Genomic DNA, 25,629 nt, shown 5'->3' with positions numbered 1-25,629 from the left:
GATGGTTTGTGTGTGGTTAAGGTCTCTTGTCAAAAGGCTTCCCCCTCTTGTGTGAGTGTATCCGGTCTCTGTGCATCCACCTCTCCCCTGGAATGCACTGCTGGTGAACCTCTTGGCTGTCCAATGTCAGAGGAAGCAGGAGCCGCACAGCCAGCAGTGATGGTGTTATGGTGGTTCTTTTTGTAAAAGCTGGGCTGGCTTTTTTTGCCATTTTGCTTCTCACCTTCTCCATTTTATAGAATTTGTCTCCTGGGTCTTTCCTGGAGGTTGTCTTCCATGAGACAATGCACTTTCGGTCGTCCCAGTCCGGAACCTTCCTTTGTGGCAGATCAAAGTCGATCTTGGTCACCGTACATTTCACAAGGTGCCTCCTGAAGGTGGCTGGGACATTTGATTTCAAGGTCACTGTGATCTCCTTGGAACGGTGAGGACGGACGTGTCCCACCTAGGGAGAATCAGGGAGTCAAGACCAACCTGGAAGCACCACCAAGGGTAGGGCTGACAGCCAAAGGGACTGATGTGGTGAACAGCTGTGCCAGGAATCTGCACCTCAGAGTGGATTTATTTAAAGTTTGATAGACAAAAGTATGAACAGAAGGTGCCACCTCCCTTGGAGCCTTTTCTGCAAGGCTGACAGCCTTGGCCCAGCCAAGCCAGGGGCTGCATCTCCTCCATGGCACTGGAATGGGCTATCAGTGGTATGTGAGGATGCCCTGCCAGCTCCTGGGAACACCAGGGCAGGGCTTGAGCAGTGGGGAAAGGCAGAGCAGTCCACGCTCACCTTGGGGGAGATCTGGAACGGGCCGTCTGCCTCCCACTCAAAGCGCATGAACTGGTGACGGGTGCGGTTGGTGATGGAGAAGGTCCTGCGGCAGCGCTTCCCGACAGGACAGTGCCCAAAATCCATGTGATTCACTCTGACAGCTGTTAAGGAGGAGAGCAAGGGATCTCAGCATGCAGGGAGCTCCACCTGCCCCCTCACGTGCACAGACACCTGCATGTTCAATGCTTCCTTGCTCCAAGCCTTTCTCCCTCTGGAGGGAGTTCCCCTGGCAATTCCCCATCCCACCACTTCCAGGGAAACACCCTGACATATCCCTAAGCCAGTGACATGCAGCACAGCACACACTGCTCTGCATGCATGGCTGCCACCCCCACAGGCCACCAAGTCCCGTGGGTGACAGCCCAGGCCTGGCTAGAGAGAGGACACACATGATCAAACATTGTCCTCTTCCTTGCTCCACCTTGGCAGCCTCTCGTCTCTTACCATCAATGATTTCTTTCTCCAGACTGCTCTTAGCATCCCTCTCCTCTGCATCTTCCTTTAGTCCAATAAAGGTGAATCTGTCCTTGTGGCCTTCACCCACCAGTTCTACTAGGATCTTGTTAGAGCAGCTGTTCCCCACGAACAGACGAATCTTCCCTTCCAGATGTTGAGCCAGGGTGGGTTTGAAAATGACATCAAACTCTGCCGACTGCCCACGATGCAGAAGGAAGAAAGGCTTTGTGGGCTTGCTCTCTGCACAGCAATGGAAATCAGAGTTAAGTGATACAGCTGTAGAGAGGAAATATTTCCATAGGATAGATGAGGAATAAGAGGTTGAAACCAGCTGCCTTCTAAGCACAGGTTCTACCCCCAGTGGTTCCAGACCCTCTTCCTATGTTCACAAGCCTGCCACCTCCAGACACATCACCACTTAAGCAGCTTAACCTCAGGCTGATGCCCAGCCCTCATTCCATCTTCTTCCAGCCAGCTCCAGCCATATGCAAAGCTCAGCCAAAGAGTGCTTTTGGCTTCTGCTGGCTGTTTGTGTGCTCAAGGGCTGTGTCTGTTCAGGTTGGTACCTTCCTACACGCAGCAAATACCTCAGAGGGTCCACTGAGATAGTGACAGTCCCCCACAACTCAACCCACCACATCTAGAAGAACAGAAGAACTTCCTACAACTTGCCAGGAGAAGACCCTGCAAAAAGGCCCCAAGAAAAGCTTGGGGGACAGAGAGCCCAAGGAACAAAACTGTGCCTAACATCTGGCTGCTGCTTGGAGAAGCCAAGAGCAGGGCACACATTTTCCCTCTTTGCATGATCACATTTCATGGTTAATGAATTTACCATTTCCGACGGAGTCCTCATCTTCAGTGTGGAACAGCTCGAGTGTGGAGGCCCTGCCTTTCAAGAAAAACGCTCCATACTCGTGCTCCAGGCGTAACATGAACTGAGAAAAGGGAACCCAGAAAACAGTGATGCTGGTGTGAGTACAGGGTGGCACAGGGACTGACACCACAGTGCTGCTGGTCCCACATGGCAGCCCAGCACCTCTCCCACTACTAACAGCACTTAGCACAAAAGTCAAACCAGACAAGAAAAAAGGGCGTTCAGAGGCAACTGGATAGAGCTGACACAGAACCAAACAGGACAGAAAGTAATGAGCAGAATGTAATTAAACCACATCTAAGTCTACTTAAAATGTAGTAAACTGGGATCAAATACAATCTAATGGAACTGGGAAATCACACGTGTCCATGTGAAGAAAAGATGACCTGAGATTTATATATATATATATATATATATATATATATATATATATAATACTCCACCACCTTTCTTGTGTTCAACTTAAAGAAGAAAGACTGGATGAAAAATTTCCAAGAACTCCCTTCTTGGAGAACAGATGTCAGTCACTTGCTTCAAAAGAATTTCTGACACCTCTTCCCAGGTCTGCTGTGTTTTTTGGGACCCTTCCCCTGTGCCACAAGCACTTGTTCCCAAACCAGAGCGTTCCTTGAGCAGGTCCTCCTCACCTTGAGAGGTATGATGCCATCGTTACGGACGACCAGGGGCAGCACCTCGGATCTCCCCACCCGGAGCCTCCTGAAGCGCAGCACGGCTGCTCCCCTCTTGCTGCGCGCGCTGGGGCACACGACTGCCAGCTGTGCCTCGTGCCCCTTCCCACTGATGGTGAAGCTCAGGGTTTGGGGTTTCATTTTCACAGAGCTGCAGGAGAGGCGCAGAAACAATTTCAGTGGCACTAACCCATTTCTCACTAGGCAGGTGAAGCAGCAAGGGTCACAGTGTTTTCCCTGCCTGGTGCTGCTGTACCCCACAACACAGCCCCCCACCAGCCTCTTCCCAATCCACTCAGGGCCATTCACAAGAGGAATCTTCTCCAAAGAGCCAGAGCCTTCCACAATAACAGTTAAAAATAATTTCCCTTAATTGAATCATGCAGTACAGCAGGTAAATAATGAGGCACCAGATGAGATATGGCAAATCCCCTGGATGCAGTGAGATGAGACTTATGCAACAAGCAAAAGCACAGCATGAAAGCAGTGCAAAAGCAAAGAGGCAAAACCACATCATTGTCACCATCAGTAAAGATCGTTTCCAAGAACAGTAACAAAGCAAGTGCTTATTAGCAATTGGACTTCTCTTGTTCCAATTCAGCCACTAAAGGGATGAGGAAGGGCAGGCCAAAGCCCCAGTACACAGGTCCCAGGGCAGAGGAGCCAGACTCCTCTTTCATATCAGCTCCAATCACTCGCATAAAAAAGCTTAATGAATGCCAGGGAATGACAGAGGATCACCTAATTTTACAGAAACAAAGAGGAAACTGTGACTGCTGACTTGCTGGTACAGAAACTGCTTCATCCAAGTTTTGTCCTTGGAAAACCCCAGCTCAGCTGCAGCACATCTCAGTATCTTCAGCTGGCTACCTAATATTAGCCTGTCTTTGTAGTTCCTCATACAGGATAAACCATCAGCCTCATTTTTCTGCTCTAAGAGTTACTGCCTCCCAGATGATCTCATGCCAAGTACTCTGCCTAAGGCTACTGAAAGCATTGGAGCTAACAAGAGGCCTGTGCCTTCCCAGGGGAGAGACAGCTATCAGTGAGGCCTCCCCAATATTTCATAGGGTCAGTTACCCTTTTGGGATGACAAGGGAAGCCTTGAAAGTGCAGTTGTAGTTCTGCTCGTCTGGCGGGGTGAAGGTCACCGTAGCAATGGCACAGGATGAGCCGGGAACAGACATCTTGACTGGATACAGCTTGAAAATGTTGTTGATAGGGATTTGTTCCTTGGGGGAATCCAGAGAGCAGTGTTAGGAGAAAACACCTTTCAACATGACACAGTTTTGTACATAAATGCACTAGTGAGAAGAGCCGAGACACTGTCTTCCTTCCTGCTTCCCTGGGCAGGTTCCCATCCTCCCAGGGAATGCTGACCTTGTGCTAAAGCATTGGGTGTTTGAGTGCAGGAGGCTGCCCCAGCCTATATGGGAGATGGGCACTGCATGGAAGACTCTGCAAATAACCCAGAACTGGCCTTCAAAGAGAAGGAAAAGCCAGGGAGCCTGAGGAAATGCTCTGCTTTGAGCCCTGACGTGTCAGTTCATAACAGCCCCTCTCTGCGTGTGCTTCCAGGAGAGCTTCAGAAGGAGAGCTTCAGAAGGATTCACTTCTCCCACTGAAGACCCAGAGGTCTGAGCCAAAACCTTGCCCAAGACATGCAGAATTCCACACAGCTGTTCCCTAGCTCTGCTGCTCTCCCCGGCAATTTGACCTGCTCTGAGCTAGCCTAGTCTGGGCCACAGGCAGCAATGCATCTGGAGAACAAAACAGGCTCTCACACAGCCCTTAGAGGGCAACCACCACCTTGGCCTCCTGTTCTTACCTCTCCAGGCAGGGGTTTGATGGAGAGGACCACGTCACATGGCAGGCTGCTTGAACTGTAGATACTGAAATGAGCTTCAACCTCTTGGCCAACCAGAACCTTGTTGAAGATGAATCTGTTCTCATCTCTGACAAACAGGCCCGTGCCTTTCACCGACTGCAGCTTGCGGTCGAGGTCGGTGCTGCTGCAGATCGGGTACGCCTCGAAGATTAACATCACATCCTCAGCAAGTCCTGTGGACACATCAGAGGGATGAGCATGGAGAAGCCTCTCTGATGAGTTTATCTGGACCCTGTTGGCCTCTCAGAAGCCTTGACAAGCCCTTTCTGCCCGGGTGACTGCTAAACCTGGCCTTGGGTGGGGGAGCTGGCTGTGAGGATGGAGCTCAGTCAACCTCAGTCTTAGAGAGCACTGCTTTCTTTTTATCCTTCCATGCATCCCTCTCAGCCTGGGAGGGATGAGTCCACTGGTGGACTTGAAGAGGGCTGGAATCTCTGAGGACTTTAAGGTGGGGCACCAGGGCTAGCGTGCCTCTCTATCCAAGCAGCAAGTTGAGGTGCTGATCAGCAGCAGGTGTGACCAAGGGCACTGTGGGCAGTGGTACCTGGGAGGCAGGACTCGGCAATCAGGGTGAAGGGAATGCCGAGGGGATTGTCCTTGGGGTCTCTGCCCGGGATGTCAATGTAGAGCTGCTCCTCACATCTCCCCTCCTGCCCTGCGAGGCATTCCACTGTGATCTTCTGCTGGCCCCACGGACCGATGGAGCCGGAGCAGGGGGACACCGTGAACATGCCAAGACTGAGGTGACTCTGCAGAAAAAGTTCCAGGAGAGCCTGATGGCTAATAGCTGTGCCTTGAGCACCCCAGCAAAGAGTATGTCCTGCCTTGGCCTCCAGCTGGGCCCAAGCACCCAGTCCCAGGGCAGGGAAGGATGACTCCATGGCCCAAAGGCAGCCCCAGACTGAGAGCAACAAGCCAAGAGGAGCTACAAATCTGTCCCAAGGGGCAGAGAGAAAGGAGTTTGAGTGTAAAGAATTAAGGTGGTAGCTGTGATCCTTCAATCTCCAGAGGAAACAGAGGAGAACAGAAATATCTGTAAGAAATGATGGGAGAGAGGTAGTGGACTGCAAAGAAGAAAAAGCAATGTTGTCTGAGCTCTGTGGACTGGGAGTTCAGTGGGGGATGTTCTTCCTTCTGAAGTGTTCACAGACCTATGCTGGCTAGCAGCTACCAAACATAGGAGCTGCTCCCCTCTGTTGACCTCACAACTCCAGGTCACAGCCAGAGTACAGGACTGTCAGTGGGACTGAGCAGATACTGGTCTTGCAGACCACATCCCACCCTGTGGCAATGAGCCCCCAGCCTGGGCACAGCAGCATCTTCTCACATCCCCTGCAGCAGCACTGCTGGGAGCAGGAGTCACCCACCTGTGTCAAGAAGCTTGATGTCCTTGCTGTTGAGAGCTTTGTAGCTGATTCCCCTTCCTTTGAACTGAGAGGAGAAAGCAGAGGTATCTGTCATCTGAGCTCCCCTACCTTTCTTTCTCTGAGGCCAAAGCTGGCCTTCCTCCTCACAGAGGAAAGCCATTGTGCTCCTGATGGCTCCCAGAGAGCAGCCAGCAGCTCCCATTGCTGGACTGAACAGCTCTATCACCAGTTTCATACCACACATGGGGATACTGAGGTGTTTTTTTGCTCCCTCTCCCCAAGCCAGGGATGCAAATGCACAACAGCCCAGGTCTCCTGGCTGCCTGCCACAGAGCAGCCGTGGGGTGGTGCCTCCTCGGACAGGAAGGGTGGTCAGGGCTTCTCGTACCTTTTGCTTTCTGATGCAGATGCATCCTCGGGTGCTTGGCGGATGCAGAATTTGAAGTTGAGCATGCCTTTGTTCTCCAGCATGACAATCTGGCTCTTCTTGGTGCCCTTGATCATGGCTCCGAAGTTGATGGGTGAGGCAGGCTCAATGCTGTACTTGCTGTACACGGCTTTGGCCGACACCTTCACTGGGATGTTGGTGACAGCCTGGCCTCCTTGACCTGAGCTGGCATCTATCACCTGTGTCCACAGGAAGGGGTGGTAAGCAAAGCAAAGAGGCCAGCCTGTACCCCAGTCCCCAGCCTGCCCCCCAGGCCTCCAGTCTACCCTTCCCTGTTAAAGCACCTCCTCCAGAGTCAGATTCTCAGCTCCACTTAGGAAGCCTCCCAAATGGTGTTGAAAGGCCTTGTTCCATTAGACACCTATCCCGTTCACGCTCCCAAAACACCGTGTGATAACACAGCCTGGCCCAGGCAGCTCACCTGGCAGTACAGGATGGGTCTGTTCTTGAGGAGCATTTCACTTGTGGGGTGGAAGAGTATCTCAACATTCACAGCAGGCTGGGAGGCAATCAGCACGCCCGACTGAGGTGTAACAGTGAAGTAGGATGCTGCTTCTCGCATCCTGGGACCTGCACCCTTCAGTGTGAACCTGGGGAGAAAGGGAAGGAATGGAGATCTCTGCAGTTACAAGTACAGGTGCCACCAGCACAGCCAGGACTTTGCATAGGACCAGGAAAAAAGGGAGAATCCAGCTCTGCTCAGGGAATCCTGGATCTTGACAGAGAGTTCAGACAATCATGAGGTTACTGCAAGAAACCTTGACATTGAAATTTTTCATTCACTTCCTTACAGAGTCTCAGAAAGAGAAAGGAGGTGAGACCATCAAAGAAAGGTAATGAATCTCAGTATTTCCGTGGCTGAAATTTCTGGGACTCTCCTTTGGGCTCCTGCTGAGTTGTGAAGAACTGCTGGTTTGTGGCTGGATTCTCTGGTAGAATAATTGAGATTAGAGAGCCCAGGTTTTGTATTGACCATGAGGCAGCCAGCATGGAAACAGGTTCTAGCCATTGACAGAGGGAGAATGCAGGCCTGGGAACCCAAGGAAATGCTGACTACCAGGCAGCAGGACTCACCTGTACTCAATGTTGTATACCCCTTTGTTCTTTAGACTTAGTACTTTCTTCACATTATCCAGGACATTAATGGTTCCAAATTCCAAGCTTCCTTCTGGACCTGCAAAAAACCCTCAGAGTGAGGTCAAACACTACTGCAGAATACAACAGGCCACAAGCTACATGGAGGTCTTGGTGCAAACCCTTTCCAGCAAGTTTCTGTTCTTGAAAGTGTTTTCCAGCTACTTGTCTGCCCTTTCTCTTCACACTCAAAACATCTGCAGGCTTAGTAGCTAAAGAGCTCGCCTTCCATTTCCTCACTCCCAAGCACAAATCCAATTACTTTATATGCTGTGCTGAGCCTGTGGGCATTGCCAGCTGCCTGTTCACGTCACTGTTGTTTCAAAGCCCCCAAATCCAATCTGCACATGAAGCTGCACACTTCAAAGCTCAGAGGGGAGAGACTTAAGGCTGTCAGTTCCTGACAATGCTTTATTTCATGCAGGTTGCAGGGTACATGCTTTATGTATCCATGCCATCCTTGTATTCCATCCCATCCCATCCCATCCCATCCCATCCCATCCCATCCCATCCCATCCCATCCCATCCCATCCCATCCCATCCCATCGTTTTGGTTGCCCACCTCCCAAGGTAATGCAGTGCACCTGGACTGCTTTGTTTGGGAGGCATCCACTGACCTTCAGGTATGAAGTCAATGCTCAGAGAAACATCATAGACCTCTGCAGAGACTTCAATGTTTTCAGTCTGAACAACCCCCAGGATGTTTTCTGCATCTGAAACCTGAGGCAGCCAGAAAACAAACACTGTTCAGATTATTCTTCTGGTAGACAGCCTGAAAGTCCTTGTCTCTGCTGGCTGCTTCCCCTATGGCCTCCCTGGCTTCACAAGCATTGTGGACTCCCAAGCTTTGCTAACCTGTTCCTCTCATGGGCTGTCCCAGTGGGATTCTGCTGCAGTAAAAAACCCTATCAGCCCAATTCTGCACTCCTACAGCAGGGAATGCTGCTGCTAAAGCATCCTTGAGAGGCACAGGGGTGTAAGAACAACCACAAGAAGTATGAGGTGTCTCAGAGCAGTGGCATTGACAACCCTCCCAAATCACCTAGCACCCTGTCTGAAAGGCAGCCCCTAAACCATGGGGAACAAAATCCCAGGGGGAGAGTTTGTTGTACTATGCAAGAGCTTTAGACAAAGTCCAGGAGGAATGTAGAGATCACAGTCTGCTGCAGTCTGTACAACCAGACAACAACTTCAACCATTCACAGGGACGAGGTGGTTGTGGTACAGGCTCAGGATGCAGTGTCTGCTTGTCTGGGGGGATGTGGATGCACTGCATGTTCTGGCAAATGCTGTGTAGAGGCAGAAGTTGGGGTCACAGCACCCTTGTGTCTGGCGGGTGCAGCTCTTCCTGACTCTGTCCCTAGCAGCACATGGCTGCTCACTGTGTCCTGCTCTGCCAGGCAGGCCACAGACCCTCTCACCTCTAGTCGGAGGGTCTTCTCAATGCTGCCAATCTGCTCAGCCTTGAAATGCAGTGTCACTTCAAACTCTGAGCGAGGATCAAGGATACCATTGTTCTGTGACAAGGAGAAGTCCTCAACAAGGTCATCCAGCCCATTGAGCAGCCAGGCCATGGGCAGCAGGCCGCTGTTTCTCAGGACCAAGGTCCTGCTGTCAGTCCTGCAGAGAGAGAAGGCACTTGGCATCAGCTGCTGGATGGTCACACCGGCCTCGCCACTGAATGCATCTTGGAGCAGCTCCATCCATGCCCTGGAAACCAGAGTCAAACGTTTTCTCTTTGTCACAAGTTTTGGAGTGCTTGTGAGATGACTGACCTGTGCAGAAGCAGCTTGTCAAAAGAGAGCTCACGGGGGCTGACTTCCAGCTTCACATGCACCCCATAGCAGCACAGGCTGAAGACCACTGGGTTCGGGTTCTTCTCAATGCAGCAGATGAGCTTGTCTTCCAGGAAGCCAGGGGAAGTGGGGTATGCCCAAATGGTCAGCTCCTGCACATGGTCCCACAGGAAGAAATCGGAAGAGCTCTGTGTGTGAGCAGGAGGAGCAGCCCCTGGGCACTTCTATGGTGCCTGCTCTACCTGCCCTTCTCCCACCTGCTTCTCCTTTGGTTTCAGTGTCATGTGGGGAGGGTCCAGAAGGAACGTCTTTGCTTCCCCATCATTCTCAAAGGAGAACTGGACATTTGTGTCTATGGGGGAGTTGTTGAGGATGGTTATATTCTCCAAGTTGCTGGGAAAGTTCTGGGCCTTGTACCTGTCCACAAAAGGGGAAAAGGCTGCAGAGGAGACTGTTGCCTTTGCCACACACCGAGGAGAGCACCGTGTGTGTCGCTATAGGACACGAAACAACCCCAGCACACACACCGCTGTTCTTCAGGTGAAGAAAAGGGAAGTTTATTTTCTGACTCCAACATTTATAGTTTTCTAAAAGTGACAGTGGATTGGAGGGTGAAAGTGCCACCTCTCCAATGATACTGGACAGACTAACAATCTATCAAATTTCTCTTCCTCTATAAAAGAATGCAAAACAGTAAGTTATTTACAGATGTGTGAGAAAGTTTGCTACAAGTATGTAAACATCAGAAGGCTTAGAAAATCTAAAAAAATCAGGGTGACACCATGTGCACCCGAGGAACCAGTGCTGGAAGACCCTGCTCTAACAAACAAGTGAGGGAAATGGATCCCAGTCAGGGGCATGGGCGTGTGCTCATCCCTGCCTTACACTGATGCCTTCCCCTGGACTTGGTGCCTCCAGCCCAAGAGTTTTTAATACAATGTAAATTCAAGGGTGCCTTGCTGTGTTGTGTTGGGTTGTTCTGTTTCCCTCTTAGTTTGTATGTTCGATTGTTCTGTTTCCCCCCTTAGTTTGCAATGGTTCAAGCTTGGTTCACTCTGCCCTCCTCCTCTCTCCCTGTCATCCCTGCTCCTCCCCAGCCCCATGTATCCTTCCTTTGATCCCTCCCTGGTGCCCTATCACTTGGCACTCCCTCCCTTCCCTCTAGAAACTTCTAGCTGGAGCGTCGAGTGATTGGATCAGGGACCAGGACCCTTCCCTCGATGTATTCCCGTTGGTCTGTCCCTAATGTCAATCCCCTGCATCCCACTCCCCTCTGGTTTCCCATTCGTCCAGAGGTGGTTTCCTCCCCTGTTTCCCCTGCCCCCTTAAAAGCTGCTGCATTGCTGGGATCGGGGCTTCAACCGCGAAATTTTATCAGAGCTGTTCAACTCTGATCGCACCCTCTGCTGGAGTCAGCTCTCTTTTTTCTGTTGGCTGTTGCTGCGAGCCCCGTCCGATGCAGGGAGCTGCTTTCACCATAGCGTGGAGCTGTATCCCTGGGCGCTGTCTCGGGTAATTAGACCCAGGAGAGTGCCCCTGCTGCAAGCAGTGCTGGTCGCTTGCCGGGCGAAAGGGGAAGGACAAGCCTTCCCCGACAGCTTGCTGCTTCAGTGCCTAGAAAAATAACAGTACACCAGACCCATGGGTTCTTTCCTCTTCTTTCTTGGGGTGCCTTCCCTGCAGGGTATAAGGAAAGGCTTTTGGAAAAGGAGTTTAGCTAACTGCTTTCATAAAAGTCATGAAACTGCTTTGGATTTCAAGGGTTAGCTCAGAGTCTGAGAAAGAAATTTAAAGCATCACTTCCAAAGAGGAATGCAAAAAGATAACAAATGACCCTGCTCTCAGGTGTGGAAATGACTTTGGAGTGAAAGTTAGAGAGAGGAGTTTGGAGAAAGGGATAAAGAGGCAAACAAGAGATCCCAGACCATCCATCAACCTGGATAAAGATTGTATGTACTTCAATTTCATTTCCTTGGGCTGTCAAAATAGACCTAGCCCTCCAGAGCTCCCATGGAGAAAAGAACTTAATGTTAAATATTATTTTCTTTAAAAAGTGACAGTAAAAGTAGAAGTACACAATAGCTTCAAAGACAATGTGTTTAGGCAGACTTTATCCAGCAGCTGGGATGCAATGTCACCACAGGGAAATGTAATTCCTGCTGTACCTTCCCCTCAACACCCGCTGGCAGATTAACCATAAAATCTTATTAATGATTACAGGTTAATGAAAGGTTTACAAAACCATCTACAGAATAATTGCTCGATCAGGCTACCTGCAGAGCTCAAAGCACCTCAAAAACCACCATCAAATTCATTTCCTACGGGTTGAAGCTCCCATGTAGGGGGACACAAAAGTAGCCCCCCAAGTCACCTTTGGACTGGCAGCAGCACGTGGCTCTGGCCACCAAGGCAGCCACCAAGGCACCCACTGGGTAGGCAGAGCAGCTCCTCCAAGGCTGATTTGCCTCTTATCTGCTCAAGTTCACACATCTGTGGTCCTTCAAACCCATGTGTCTCCAAACCCACGTGTCTCCCAGGACTGATCCAGGGACTGCCCTGGATTGTGCCACCAGGACAGCATGTTTCTCCAGGCATGTCCAGAAAAGTACAAGGCCCAGCAGGGAGCACATACCACTCTCTTGATTTCCCACACAGCAGTGGTCCAAAGTGGAATTGCTTTGTGCTCTCAACATACTCCTTGAAGATGATTTCTTCTTCCCCCATGGTCGCCCTCCACTGTGGAAACACCAGCCTGGGCAGAGAAAGGGGGGAAGGAGGAGCTATGAGATGCTCCAAGTAGGAAATGTAGTCAGAAAGCCATAACCCTTCCTGGTGGCTGAGGTACCATCTGCCTTCCCAGCTCCAGCCTAGGAAGAGATGCTGGGCGGCCTCAGGCAGCACGATCTGCCCAGGCCAGAAGCCCCATGGGGCAGCCCTGGCTGTGAGTTTGGGGGCAGCTGTGGTGTGGGAGGCTGCCAGGGGCCAGCCTTACCGTGGGTTCTGGCTGATGCTGGGGTACAGGCCGGCGCCACGGCAGGGCAGCTCGTACTGGCGCTTTGACTGCACGAGCTCAAACCTCAGTGTCTGCTCAAACCTCCCCGGCTTTTTGGCGAAGAAGTGGACCTTCAGTTCCACCTCACCCTGGGCAGGCACTATCCACCGGTACCGTTTCAGCCTGGCAGTTAAAGAGGAGGTTTCAGACATTGCTGAGGAGCAAACAAAACAAGGAGGGTGCACTCACCATCCCATGGAGGCACTGGCACTCCCCATGGTTGCTGTGGAGCTGGGGACAATGGACTTTGTTTGGCAAGAGGACCAAGAAGCAAAGGCATCACCTCCTCCCGTGCAGCTCACCTGAGGAATTCTGTGGGGACTGAGGCACTTCCCACTGTACTTTTGGATCTTGTTGCAGAGGAATCCCGGGGACTTTCTGTTCTCCATGTGGAGATCTGCTTCTCTGCAGAGCTGTCTCTGCTGGTTGCTTTACCTGCCTTTGGATGGCCCTTGGCAGAACTGCCCTTTGCATCTGGGGCCTTGGCCTAAGGGGAGAGAGAAAAGGGAGGGAGAGGTGAGCCCTGAGACATCCCCATCCTGGAAAGCAAAATGGGGGTTTGTTCACCAATGGAGGAGAGAAAAAATAAATAAGTCCACCTGCCCATGGACTTGGTCTTCCTTATTGATGTTTGTTTTGCCTAGGACACCCCTTCTCACTCAGGACCCTCTCCTCAAAGGAACTTCATGGTTTTAAGTGTTTTTTCCCGTCTTGTCTTACAGAACTGCTCTGTCTCCAGCAGAACTGTCTCTTTTGTCCCATCCCTTAGAGAAAAGAGACCTGCAGACATGGGGCCCCATCACATCTTCATTACCTGTCCACAATGCTCCCTTTCCATCCAACCTGTCCCTCCTGTCCCTGTCTAGCCTGGTCCCTGCCCTGGCACCTTCAGTGCTGGCACCACTGGAGCACCCACCAGATCATCTTCCATAGCAGCACCTTCAGGTGCCACAATGGTGAAGGGCTCCACACGCTCTGCAGAGCCCAGCCGCTCCTCCGGGTACTCGACTACGGAGAGCACAGCAGCAGGGGGAAGGGCAGGGCCGTCAGGATGCAGTCCCAGATGTTTCAGCAGCTAAAACAGAAGAGAAAATCCTCTTTGTACTTCTGTCACCTTCATCCTCACAACTCCTTCTTTAAAGGCACTGAGCTTTTGGCAATGGGGTTTTTGATTTATATGAAGTACAAGTGCTTTGTTATGCCCAGTGGGGTGAGCAGGCTCCAGAGCAGACACAAGAGCTACAAGCAGGACCGGGAGAGAAACCTCTCCCAAGTGACTCAGCTGAAGAAAACAATGACCGTGAGCTGCCCTGTCCCGAATGGTCTATGATTTCCAGGCTGGGAAACTGAACAGATGGGATACTTGTACACAGAGCACTCCCACTTCCTGCCCATCTGGGGGATGGTGATACCCTCCCCATCCACACAGATGATAGAGTCCTTGTGGAACACCATCAGGGACCTGGACAAGGCTCTGTGCCATTATCACCCAGGGGGACACAATGCTCCAGGGCCCAAGACCACAGCAAGCTCAGGACCTGAGCCTTGCAGGGTGTTACCTCATCTTCTGTTGGCAGCTTCCCATCCCTCAGGATCTCCCTGATCATGGCCTTTGGATCTGAGACCTGGATGTCCAAGCACGGCACCCCAACATGCTCATCTCTGACTGCCCCTTCTGCAGCTTCACTTTGCATCTCCAGCTGAAATGACTGAAGACTCCTTTGGTCTCCACTTTTTTGCTCAGGCTTCTTCTCCACCTTCTCCTGAGGCTTACTGGTCTTCTGACCTTTGCTTCCAGCTGAAGATTTTCCCTTTTGGATCCCAGGTAACTGCAGAGTACCCTGAACCCTGTCCCAGTAGGAGAAAACCTGTGCAACGTTCTGCTGTGATGACTCATAGATCTGAAATCTCAGGATCAAGTTCTCCATCTCAGCTGGGTCCTCTGGGATTTTGGTTTCCCCCATCTCTGCAGCTTGGGTTTCCCCCCTCTCAGGGGCTTTGGTTTCCTTCTTCTCTGGGGCCTTCCCCTCTGGTGATTTGGTTTCCTTCTCTGGCGGTTTGATTTCCTTCTCTGGTTTTGTAGGTTGCATCCCCATGGAGACACCCTTCCTTTCCTCCTTCCTCCTCTCTTCCTCCTCTAAGGCTTTTGCCTCCTCCTCAAGCTTTTGAGCCAGCCGCTTCAGTTTCCTGCAGCAAACAAAATAGAAAACATGGAGTCACCTCCAGAAACTTGGGCTCACTAGTCCTGACTGGCCCTGCACTTCATTCCTTGACCCTGAGGCCATTTCTGTGTATTTTCCTCAACCCACAGAGGTTGGGAACATCCCAAGTGAGGTATTGGTGGAAGGGGACCTCTAGGACCTGCCAAACCTGAGCCTTGCCATCATAAGGTCTTGACTGTGTAACTTCCCTCTTAAGGCACACCCAGACAACCCCAGCCCACTGCCAAAGGCTGCTCCACCAGCTCTCTGTGCTGATGCCTGAAAATGCCCTTTGTCTTTTGATTTCCCAGTTTAAAGCAGATCACAGATTGCTAACATCTGCTTCTCTCTCCTACAATTCTCACTCAGCTCATTCAGCCCCCTTCCACTCCCAGCCCCCCACTTTGCCTATGTGTCCTGAGCTGGGCTGCCTTGCTGGAGCAGAGCTTCTCCTGTGGCTGCCTACTGCTGCAGCTGAAGGGGAGCCTAAAGGACATGAGCTTTTATGGGTGCTGTCCCACCATAAGGAGAACCCTGGCAGATCAGCATTGCAAGGACTTGCAATGCTGTGGCAGGACCAGGACCCGAACCAAGGTTTGCTCTGTGCCCCACACCTGCCCATACCACAGTCCCACTGTTTTGGTGAAGGGAGATGATGAAGCAGGTGTGACTCAACACCATGGACCAGGTGCACTCAACACCTCTAGAGGCAGTGCCAAGGCAAGCCCAGAGCCCAGCTCCCAGGGCTCACCACTAAAATAGAGAAGATGTTCTGTCTCAACAGCAGAAGGTCCTTCCTCTCTTGGGAGCCAGGGAGCTCAGGGTGGCCATCCCTGTGTTGTTTTTGGCCTTTGCTATCCAGCACCTCTGAGCTCAGAGTCCTTGGAGCAGGGAAGCCCTCCAGGGACAATAACCCACAGAAGAGCAGTAACCCATGGAAGGCTTACTTACTTCTTCCTCTGTATGTGCTTCCTTTCCAGGATTATTTTATCCACTTCTGCTTTCTTCTCCTTAGGGAGGGCATAATACTCATCCTCATCTATTTTCCAGAGACGTTCTGCTTTCCTCTGCAGAGCTTTTTCCCATTGCAGATCTTTAGCACAAACCAGAGGAGAAACCATGAGTGACTGCAAGCAGAGCTGGGTGATCTGGGTCTGCTGCAGGGATTCACAGCTTTTCCTGACCCAGCCTATCATCCCAGGAGATACTGGGGAGCTCATATCCCTGCTCCAGAATTCAATCCCCCAAATAAGGCTGGGCAGTGAGGTCCTGTGCTTTGCATGGCTTAAGTGCACCAAGGCTGAGGACAGTCGTTTGTCACTGAGCTACAGCAGCTGGCACTTGTGCCCAAGCTTTAATGTTAGAGATTTAGGGGAGTCCTAAAACCTCAGATCTCCTGCAACTCTGAGATGAGTGCTGGTTACACTGAGGCAGAAGGTGGAAAGATTAATAAAAACATTTCTTACAAGCTCTGCTGCAAGCCCAGATACACAGAGATAAGGTTGAGGGCTTGAGAGAAGAGGTTTGAGAGGGATGGAGATATCTCACCTTCCTTCTCGCTTTCAGCTTCCTTCCTCTTTCTTTCAGCTTCATCCCTGGCTTTCCAAGAAGCATAATCCTGATGCAGGTTCACCATGAAGATATGACGACGGTTCTTGATAGCTCTGAGTACACAGAGCAGAGAAGATTCCAGGCTGCTTGCAAAGAGGCTCTCCAAGCCATCAAAGATCACTCCCTTGGAGCAGTCTTTACGCTGTGAATAAAGGGAAGAGTAAATCAGCCATTGCATGCAGGGGGCTTGCAGGTGGACAGTAAACCCAGATGTCCCAGGGCACCAGCTATCCTTGTTCCAAGTGCAGTAGCTAAGCACAGCTGGGATCTGTCCTTAGGCTCTGCAACTAAGGGCAGCTACAGCTTCCCCCAGGGTTCCCTGCACACAGTCCAGGATCCTCCAGCAGCATGTACAGACCTCCTCCTCCTCCTCTCTGAGTCGTACCTCAGTGCCTGTCTCTCCAGAGCAGGAATGTCTCCTTTTCCCCCACCCCACACACCTTCAGCCTCTCACTGAGGATGTCCACCAGCAGCTCCTCGGGCAGCACACAGCTCAAGCAGTTCAGCTTTTCCCCACGACTGCTGATGATGTTCAGCTGCTGGGGTGCAGGAGCAGTGGAAACTGTGAACTGCAATGGGAACCATTGTAAGGGAAAGAAACCAACGGTGGAAAGCCCTGAACAACTCCCACTGCTGGACTTGGAGCTGGGGCTCCTCACTAGTGGAGACTAGAACAACCCTGCAGTGCAGGCTGAGGGCTCCAGGGGACGGTCCTGGAGGGCCCATCCCTTGGCCAGCAGACACCCAAGCTTGCAAGCCCCTGGTGCAGCCTCCCAGCACGTTGCTCACTGCCTGCAGCCACACTAGCCAGGACTGCACTTTGCCAGCAAACCACTGAGAACCAGTGGAGCTGTCTGCCAGAGCACATTCCCAGCCCAAGTCATGGCACTGGGGACCCACATACCAGGCCTTGGCTGGCACAGAGCCTCCACTGTAAGCAGCCCCTGCTCATCTCAAAGACAATGCAAAGGTCCCAGGCATCAACCAGGGCAGATCATGTTTACCTTGGTGTCCTTTTTGTCGAGTTTGCTGTCTGTCTCCTTCTTCTTTTGTGCTGGAGAGGTCTTGTCTTTGACATTCTTGTCGATTTTTTCCCCAGAGGGTGGTTTATTCTTGGTCTGAGACTTTTTACCTGCACAGGGGACAGGGGACGCAGGGGGGCTTTGTAAAGCAAGCAGGCACCTTTCACTGCAATGGGCACAGCTTTGGGAAGGAACATGGCACTTTTTCCCCAGTCTGCTGGGCACTGGGAGCACTGTTTCCCAGAAGCAGCTCCTTCCCTGCTTCTCTTACCAGCATGGTAAAGCACACCATCCCATACTTGACTTTAAAGCCAGCACTGTGTCCCTCCTAACAACTGTGCATGCAGGTGATGCTGCTCACACTGCAGTTCCCCTGCAGATCAAGCCAAAGATTTGTCCTCCCGGAACATTGTTTCCATACACTGCAGCTATCCTGCATTCCCATGTGGAGACCTGCAGCCACGTCCCACATGGATCACCCATCTCCACTGAAGGTGAATCCTCGTTGTGGGAAAAGCCCAGCTGGGACCCAAACTCTTCTTCCTTCCACCAGCTCCCAACCCAGCCAGGCTCAAAAGTGAGCAATGCAAAACCTCCCCCTGCACCGAGCCAGGTCTGGCCTCACCCTGCAGAGCTCAGGGTACCAACTGCCCAGGAAGTTTCATAAAAGTCTCCAGTCTCCCATGGAGAACAGCCCAACGAGCTGTGTAACCTGACAGTGGCCATAGGTAACTCTGGAGAAAAGAGCTCATCTGGAGCATGTCTCTCATTGGAAATTCCTCTGAGAGGCTGACCTTCCTCTTATTTGTGAGGTTACACTCACAGTCCTCTGGTGCTTAATGAGCCACTTCAGAAGGCTTTTTCTTTGTTCAGGTGGGCAGCAGTTCTGCCTGCTGCCCATGAGGAGCAAGCTCAATTCAGCTTTGAGGAAATATAAAATAAATATAATAAAATATAATTAATAAAATATTTGGGAAAGAGACAGGCATGCTTTACCACTCCTAGATGAGCTCTTTTCTCCAGAGGTTTACCTATGCCCACTGTCAGGTTACACAGCTCGTTGGGCTGTTCTCCATGTGAGACTGAAGACTTTAATGAAACTTCTGGGCAGGTGGTACCCCTAGAAAAACGAATATGTGCCAAGAATGGCAGCAAAGGGAGCTATAAAAGAACCTCTGACTGAACCCTCAAAATTGATTTCATTTTGTTTTTGGCAAGCCAGTGATGCACTTCACCCATGTTCCCTAAGAGACCCAAGGACTGAAAAACTGCTGCTCTGAGTAAGCAGAAGTGGACAGTCGTGGTGGGTTTCTCAAGCACTGGCTCTGGGTCCTTACCAGCATTTCTCCTTACCAGCATCACCTTCCTCTTTGCCTTCCAGCTCCACGGCAGCCTGGGTGCAGAGCTCCCGGGCACAGAGCCCCGCTGGGCTCCGGTCGTTGGCCATGGCCTCTTTCACCACGGTGTCGATGGACACGTAAGCAGCGTCGTAATACTGACACAGGCCTGCTGCTACCTCTGTCTTTCCTGAGAGAGACAGGAGGACTGCTTGGTGACGCTGGCACAGGAGGCACTACAGGGACAGGCCCTGGAAAAACCTCCAACAAGATTTCAAAGTTAAAAAGACAGTGGGAAAGCAAGTGTCCCTCCAGGGGAGGCCATGGGAGAGGCAGCTGCAGTGTGGGTACGAGCTCTGAATTCTAGAGCCAAGAGGATCATTTCCACCTCCTGTTCAGCTGAGGACTTTGCCTTAAGCACCATGGTCCCCCAGGGTGCGTTCCTCCTGCTTGCCCCTCTCCCTGCAGCCCTGGGCTGCAGCTCACGTACCTGCCCGGGGTGGCCCATGGATGATGACAACAATCCCTCGGTGCTGCTGCGCTTCACGCCTCCCTGAAGACGGGGCAATGCCCAGGTGGCGCATGACAGCCCGAGAGACAGGATTCCTACTCAATTTCACCATGGACTCAGGACAGAATGGGACAGTCCTGTGATATGCTGCAGTGCAAAACCAGGGGGAAAAGTCAGCCTCCTGCCTACCTTTGATCCTCACCATCCTCCCCATCCCCTCAGATCCCAGGAAAGGAGACTTGGTGAAAGCAAGATAAGCTTGTTGTTTTGTTGCTAGGAAGGTGCAAATATAAAAGAGCCAGTGATATCAGACCTGGTCCTACTGGCTGAGGAACTGCTCCAGTCCTAGTCTTTGTGGCTAAGGGACACAAGGGAATATCCTGATTATTTCCCCAGTCTATGGCAGGCAGATAGGAGCTTGCTTTGGCTACACTCAGGGTTGGTAGAGTGTAGCCACAGCCCTTCAGGCAAGAGTTCCTCCACCATGGTGGGGAACAGGCAGCTGCTAAAAGCATGGGCTTTCCCTGGAGAGCAAGGTGACAGAGAGTTCAGGGTGTATGGGCTGGAGTCCCTGCTGTGACCACAGGCAAAACAGACACCACCAAACCCTCACTGTTTTTCTGACCTGCTGCTGCCTTGGCCTCAGCCTCAGCCCTGGCCTTGGCTTCTGCCATGGCCTTGAGCTCTGCCTGTTGAGCCTCTGGCCTCCTCTGTGCTTCATGGTCTTCCATCACCTCTGGGGGCAGTGTCTCACCCACGGCACGTGGAGGCATAAAAAAGCTCTTTTGGTCCTCAGACCCCACTGCCATCCGCAGGATCTGTGTGTGGAGGGAAGAGAAACCATAGGCAAGATTCCTTTCCTTGCCTTTCATCACACAGATTCAACAAACCCTTTTTCTGTCTCCTCCCTTCATCCAAGCAACACAAACTACTTAGTTTAGGTCCTCCCACAGCATGTCAGCAGGGCTGGCTTTGCCCTGGGGATTGCCTCCATCTCCCTGGCACACGCCTGGCAATGCTGGAGTGTTGTGAAGCTTGGGCAGTATGTACATGGGGACCAGACCTGCCTTCTCACCTTCTCCTCTTCAAGGTACTGCTCATCAAAATCCAGGGAATAAAATTCAATGGGGAAGTTGCATGGGTTCTTCACCACCACTGTGGCCTCTACCACATCGCTGTCCACCAGCATCCATCCCATCTTTAGTGCTGGGGGCCTGAACTCCAACCGTGGCTCCAGACCTTGTCCTGAGAGCCGCAGCTTTAAGCGATTGCTGCTCCCACAAATGTTAAGCTCCAGCTCATGCTCGTAAAACCTCTGAAAAGAGGAAAGTGCAGAAAACTCATCCATGAAGTCCCAGGTGACAGAACCCCAAATACAACAATGCTTGCCCCAAGGTCAGGGTGTTATCAGTCCCTCCAAGGTGAATAGAAACCAGATATTTACTTATGCTAGGGACTAGAGCATCTGTAGTAGTCTGGGCCTGAGTAACTGGGATGAATCTTGGTGTGCACTGTAACTGGGCACTTGGTATCAGATGGATGTACAATGGACTGTCAGACATTTTTTCACCTAGTGATGCAGGAGTGCAATGCTCATGGGAAGGGCCCTCAGGGTTACAGTGTCCAGACGCAGTCCTGGCACTGCTGCGTCAGGCAAACACCAGCTCCAGGAGAGAGGCAAAGGAGCTCTCGCTGGCAAGGAAGAAGGGTCAGCTTCTCTGCTTAGTGTTTGGCTCTGGTCAAAGCCAGACAGAAGATGGTTACATTTCTTGAGCAATTAAAAGATCCCTGGGACTGTGTGTGGGCACAGAAGCACTTGTGTCCATGCTGGGACACACTGCCAGTTTCCGAGACCCAGCAGCCACAGGCAAACCACTTTTGGGAATGCTCCATCCTTTGAGCTGAATCCCCAGCTGCACGGGAATGTGCAGGCAGGCCAGAGCCCCAGGGACTGCTGGCAGCACACCACTACAGGTGCCTGTCCTGCCGTGCCCAGGAAGGTGTGTGGTGGCTGTTTGGTCTGTCAGTCCTGCAGCAGAGTGAGCCCAGACTGGCCATGCCAGGATTATCCTCTGTGAGTGGGCAGCTGCCCTGCACTGAGTGTTGCAGCTGCAAATGCAGCCAGGCAAGGGGGAGGCTGAGGGGAGTTGGGCACATTCCCCCATGTGCCAAAGGGCTGCCTCAGAGCCCGGGGCTCTCTGTGCAAGCTCTCTGTGGGCATTTCAAAGCACATCTCACGGGAGTGCTCTGTGGGGTGAACCGAGCCACGCGGAGTACGGGGCTTGCAGAAAGCTGCCTGTGAAGGCAGAGCTCCTACCACACTCTCTGCACCAGGCCCTCATTCCCAGAAAGTCCTGACAGGCTTCCTGGGCTGACACCTGCCAATCTCACCTCCTCCTTGGGTGTAAACAGGATTTCCAAGTTCTGCCACTTTCCTGGATTAAGGGTTCCTTGGGAGGGCATCACTTCAAAGGCACAGGGCTGGTGCTGATTTTTCTGGGCACAGAAACCAATCATGTGAGATCTCTTTGTGCTTTGAGACACTGACAGAGTGCTGAGAGCACCCGCAGCCAAACCAAGTGTGGCCCCAAAGCTGAGAGCTGGAGGGAAGCCTTGTAGACAGGGCAGGCAGATAGGGAACTACTGTCCTCAGAGGAGGAAGAGGAATGGGTGAAGATGGCAGAAAAGCAAAGCATCCGCTAATGGAACAGGTTGAGGCAAACCAGCCTTGATCTAGACCCTCAGAAGTTTCCTCAAACACACCATAGACCCAAGTGCTCAGGCAGCCACAGGAGCAGAAAGGGCAAGAGTCACAAAGCAAACCCAGCCAAGAAGTTACGTGTTCAAAGTCGCCTGTGCTTTACCTTCAGAACAGGCTTGTTGGAAGTAATGAACCATTTGCAGGGTTCTGGGAACCGGTTGTAGAGTCGGATGGTCTCAACCTGGCACTCCCCAATGAGGATGTCAGAGAACTCCAGTGTGTTCTTGGAGAGGTCAAGTGACAGTTCCAACACAGTGACACGGAGGCGGATGCTGTACACAGGGCCTTCTGTCACCTGGAGAAGGACAGAGAATTCAGCAGAGGGTGCAGGTGACATCTGCTGCTGTGCCCAGCCTGCTGCCAAGAGCTGTGGTACCTCTATGGGCAGCACCACTTCCACGTCACCCTTTGGCTTGTGGGCACTCTCAAAGCGCACGTCAAAGGTCAAGGTGTGGCTGGGGGGCAGGCCATTCATCTGGTCCAGGTCCACGCTGAAACCTTGAACAGATGAACACAAAGCAGCTGAGATACACACAAAACACAAAATGTGTATAAGCACGTTAAGGCCTTCCAGGTGTCCTGGCTGAGAGGTCTGGGAAAAGCCCCACGCCGTGCTGTGACCTGGACAAAAACTTAAGAGTGCACCTGAACAGCCCTCAGACACAGTGAGCCACTGTGTGATGGAAGGGCAGCCTTGCCTCAAGGCCTCTTTTGATCCACCAGAGGATCCCACAGGCTGCTTCCTCAAGAAAGGCTGGATACAGGTGCTGTGACAGTGTGAGCTCCAAACAAAGCACTTCCATAACACAGCAGACCCCACTGGCTGGCAAAACAAGCCCACAGAGTGCCCAAAGAAACTTGCTGCTCGTGGGAGCCAAGGGTGGAAGATGCTGAGAGGTGACCAGGGTGATGAGCCCATTGGCCTTTGCACAGGAGCATTAGGGCAGTCACAGGCAGGCCAGGTCCCTGGGCATGGCTGGCCAAGAAAGTTCTGCCTTGAAAGCTCCCAGCAGGGGCACTGAGAAAGAAAAGCTCAGGAACCTCCCCAGGTTCAGGGGCTTAAGCTAATCTGTCTGAGACACCTCCTCCAAGGCCACAGAAGTGTCTCCAGCACTGCTTACCTGTGTTCTGCAGGACAGATACATTGACCTGGAAGGACACATGGATCTGCCCAGGGTTGGTGATCTCCAGAGTGTGTGTCTCAGTGTAACCCTTAAGGACAGGGCCCATGTCCAGGACATACTCGAGCAGCTCAACTCTGCAAGGAGGAGGAAGGACAGACCTTAAACCACAGTCCTTAAGAGTGGCTACATGCACAAGGGGATGGAGGATACAAATACAGTGGCTATTTCTTTATTCACTGCTGTAAAAACTCAGCTCAAGCCCATGAAACCCATGGCCTGACCACCTGGCAATGACTTTGGGAAGTCAGGAGGAGTGCACGTCCTAGGTTTTATCAACTACTAATGGTACCTGAAAATAAAATTAGTTTAAAATGGACACTGGCCACCGCTCGTCTGCCATGAAAAGCCAGTATAGGTGAGTCCAGTGGGCCTCCACTGCTCTCAGTGGAACTGCCTAGCCTGGTGTACAGCCTGAGCCTGAAATTGCTTTGGGGTCTAGGAATAAGGTTTGCCTGCACAGGAAATCTCCATTGCTCTGCAACAGGATCACATGAGCTGCTCTGCAGAGCATCTTCTTCCTGAATTGAAGCCTCCCGTGCTTGTGCTGCATCATGATGGTGCAAAGGGGCAGACCAAGTCACCTAGATAAGCCCTGCCACCCCACCAGGATTCAAACCATCTGATGTTGGCTTTTAAAGGGTTTGCTGACATGTGCAGTTCCCTTCTCCTTTTGTTTAGTGTCACAGCTGCACAGCTGTTAGTTGGAACCAAGACATCAGCTGGGAGTTGTCTCTTTCAGAGCCAGGCAGCAGGGACAGAATTTGTGCTGTCTGGAAGGACTTGAAGGCCTGCACTGGGTCCCCCAGCTCTAGGGACAGAACCCCACACCTGTGGGGGGCTGAGCAGTCCAAAGCTCAGCGTGGGGCTGGGGAAGGGAGGACACTCCACTGCTCACATGCAGCACGTCACAGCCACCAGGACCAGACCCTTTCTGGAGTCCAGGCTATTCCCAGCTCTGCAGACACAAGGAGCTCTCAGGAGAAGGGGACATGGCTGGGTGTTCCCCACGGGGCACCTGGAGATGGGGCTGGAAGTCCCTACTCACTTGACAAGACTCTGGCACAGCTCCTTGTTAGGGAACTTGCTCTTCAGGGCATAGGATGTGAGCTTTCCCTGCAGCTCCAGAGCAGCCTTCTCTATCAGCATCCTCATAATCTTTATCTGCAGCTGAGTGTCTGACTGAGGGAAGGGAAGACAGTGGCTGGTTAGCAAAGGTCCTTGCCAAGGCCCAGCTTGCCCCTGAGAAAGGATCCCACCCCACGTTGCTGGGAGGGGGTGTGGGGTCCTCCTGTCTGGCTGCTCAGTGCCTGTGACACCTCCTGCTCTCTTAGCCAGGACCTCATCTCCAGGGAAGTAACTCCAGCATCTTTGCCTGCCCAGACACTGTAAGCAAAGCTGATCTGGCCAGGCAGACAGACAAGCCAGGAACCTTCCAGAGCTCCAGGTACTTGCCTGCCCCCAGCCAGTACCAAGGCAGCTTGGACAAAAGCTGTCTTGAAAGGGAACTGGGACCAAGCTGGTGCCTCTTGGAGATGATCAGTGCCAGCACAGCCCCAGGCACAATCAGGCAGCTGCTGTTAAGGTCTGTAACTGGCAGGGCTTGGGCTGGGGCCAATGAACTCCCCAGCAATGACCTGCATCTCCTTCAAAGCACCATCAACTCCATCCCTGGAGCATGGCCTTCAGGATCTCTCCCTGGGGTAGCCAGGAAGCTGGTGCAGCCCCAGAGGAGACCATGACCAGAGTGGCAGCCCTAGGGGCAGTGCTGAGGTGACACAAGGTTGTAAGTGGGCAGGGAGGTCCCAAGTGTCATCAGGGAGCCAGGAAGCTGCTGTGGGCTGCAAGGGGCTCAGGTGACATGGAGAGGGTGGCATGTGCCAAATGGGGCTGCAGCTGTTCTTACTACAATGCCAGAATGAGGGATGTGGGGCTTCAGGTCCTGAGTCTCTGGATTCTGAATCTTCACAGTCTGAGTTGTTGGGGTCTGAGACTTCAAGATCTTCATCTTCAGGCTCCAAGTCTTCTTCCGAACACCTGATTTATTCCTCTTATTGTTTTGTTGCAGAGGTCTTATGAGCTGTTTCAGTGTCTCCTCGTATTTTTCATTTCCTGAAAGAAAGAAAGCATCCACAAAGAGAAGTGTGAGCAAAGTGCCAGTCCCATTTAAGCTGGGAAGGGAAGTCCCTGCCTCCCAACACTGGTTTCTTCCAGAAAGAAATCCCTCAAGCCATCTATGAAAAGTGGATGCTGCTGTTGCTCCCTGAATCTCATTGCCTGCAATGTCACACACATCCAACCCTGCCAGAAGCCCTGCCAGCCTCTCTTACAGCTTTCCCAAGTCTTTCAGGACCCTGCCAGATGTGCTGGCAGGCTCTGCATGTTGCTTCCTGGGACAAAGCCCACATGGGATCCTCTGCTCAAGACTCACGAAGCAACCAGAGGGCTTGAGTTGGTCTGGGAGTCCTGCAACCCTCC

The 25,629-nt window shown here is 52.1% G+C and overlaps 1 protein-coding gene across 1 annotated transcript in view; it reads right to left on the bottom strand.

The window, feature by feature from the left end:
- Nucleotides 1-16: 16 nt before the first annotated feature.
- LOC132333004 (hydrocephalus-inducing protein homolog) overlaps nucleotides 17-25,629 on the bottom strand; it is a 237,921-nt gene continuing 212,308 nt past the window's right edge. The window contains exons 25-59 of the mRNA XM_059857731.1: nucleotides 25,058-25,263; nucleotides 24,200-24,333; nucleotides 23,092-23,228; nucleotides 22,347-22,468; nucleotides 22,074-22,265; nucleotides 21,601-21,705; nucleotides 20,285-20,524; nucleotides 19,835-20,027; nucleotides 19,189-19,356; nucleotides 18,715-18,888; nucleotides 17,344-17,471; nucleotides 16,780-16,908; nucleotides 16,277-16,481; nucleotides 15,680-15,803; nucleotides 14,087-14,714; nucleotides 13,444-13,602; nucleotides 12,830-13,014; nucleotides 12,468-12,650; nucleotides 12,108-12,227; nucleotides 9,733-9,892; nucleotides 9,455-9,627; nucleotides 9,101-9,299; nucleotides 8,297-8,399; nucleotides 7,620-7,719; nucleotides 6,967-7,135; nucleotides 6,486-6,724; nucleotides 6,098-6,161; nucleotides 5,275-5,479; nucleotides 4,671-4,903; nucleotides 3,923-4,074; nucleotides 2,801-2,993; nucleotides 2,112-2,214; nucleotides 1,268-1,519; nucleotides 782-924; nucleotides 17-445 (exon numbers count right to left, since the gene is read on the bottom strand). Coding sequence (XP_059713714.1) covers nucleotides 17-445; nucleotides 782-924; nucleotides 1,268-1,519; nucleotides 2,112-2,214; nucleotides 2,801-2,993; nucleotides 3,923-4,074; nucleotides 4,671-4,903; nucleotides 5,275-5,479; nucleotides 6,098-6,161; nucleotides 6,486-6,724; nucleotides 6,967-7,135; nucleotides 7,620-7,719; nucleotides 8,297-8,399; nucleotides 9,101-9,299; nucleotides 9,455-9,627; nucleotides 9,733-9,892; nucleotides 12,108-12,227; nucleotides 12,468-12,650; nucleotides 12,830-13,014; nucleotides 13,444-13,602; nucleotides 14,087-14,714; nucleotides 15,680-15,803; nucleotides 16,277-16,481; nucleotides 16,780-16,908; nucleotides 17,344-17,471; nucleotides 18,715-18,888; nucleotides 19,189-19,356; nucleotides 19,835-20,027; nucleotides 20,285-20,524; nucleotides 21,601-21,705; nucleotides 22,074-22,265; nucleotides 22,347-22,468; nucleotides 23,092-23,228; nucleotides 24,200-24,333; nucleotides 25,058-25,263 — 6,449 coding nt within the window. The remainder of the gene's footprint in view (nucleotides 446-781; nucleotides 925-1,267; nucleotides 1,520-2,111; nucleotides 2,215-2,800; nucleotides 2,994-3,922; nucleotides 4,075-4,670; nucleotides 4,904-5,274; nucleotides 5,480-6,097; nucleotides 6,162-6,485; nucleotides 6,725-6,966; nucleotides 7,136-7,619; nucleotides 7,720-8,296; nucleotides 8,400-9,100; nucleotides 9,300-9,454; nucleotides 9,628-9,732; nucleotides 9,893-12,107; nucleotides 12,228-12,467; nucleotides 12,651-12,829; nucleotides 13,015-13,443; nucleotides 13,603-14,086; nucleotides 14,715-15,679; nucleotides 15,804-16,276; nucleotides 16,482-16,779; nucleotides 16,909-17,343; nucleotides 17,472-18,714; nucleotides 18,889-19,188; nucleotides 19,357-19,834; nucleotides 20,028-20,284; nucleotides 20,525-21,600; nucleotides 21,706-22,073; nucleotides 22,266-22,346; nucleotides 22,469-23,091; nucleotides 23,229-24,199; nucleotides 24,334-25,057; nucleotides 25,264-25,629) is intronic.

The sequence above is a fragment of the Haemorhous mexicanus genome, chromosome 12 (genome assembly GCF_027477595.1).
Source record: "Haemorhous mexicanus isolate bHaeMex1 chromosome 12, bHaeMex1.pri, whole genome shotgun sequence".
NCBI classification, from domain to species: Eukaryota; Metazoa; Chordata; class Aves; order Passeriformes; family Fringillidae; genus Haemorhous; species Haemorhous mexicanus.
The sequence above is the reverse complement of the archived record's forward strand: the minus strand, read 5'-3'. Positions and strand labels throughout refer to the sequence as shown.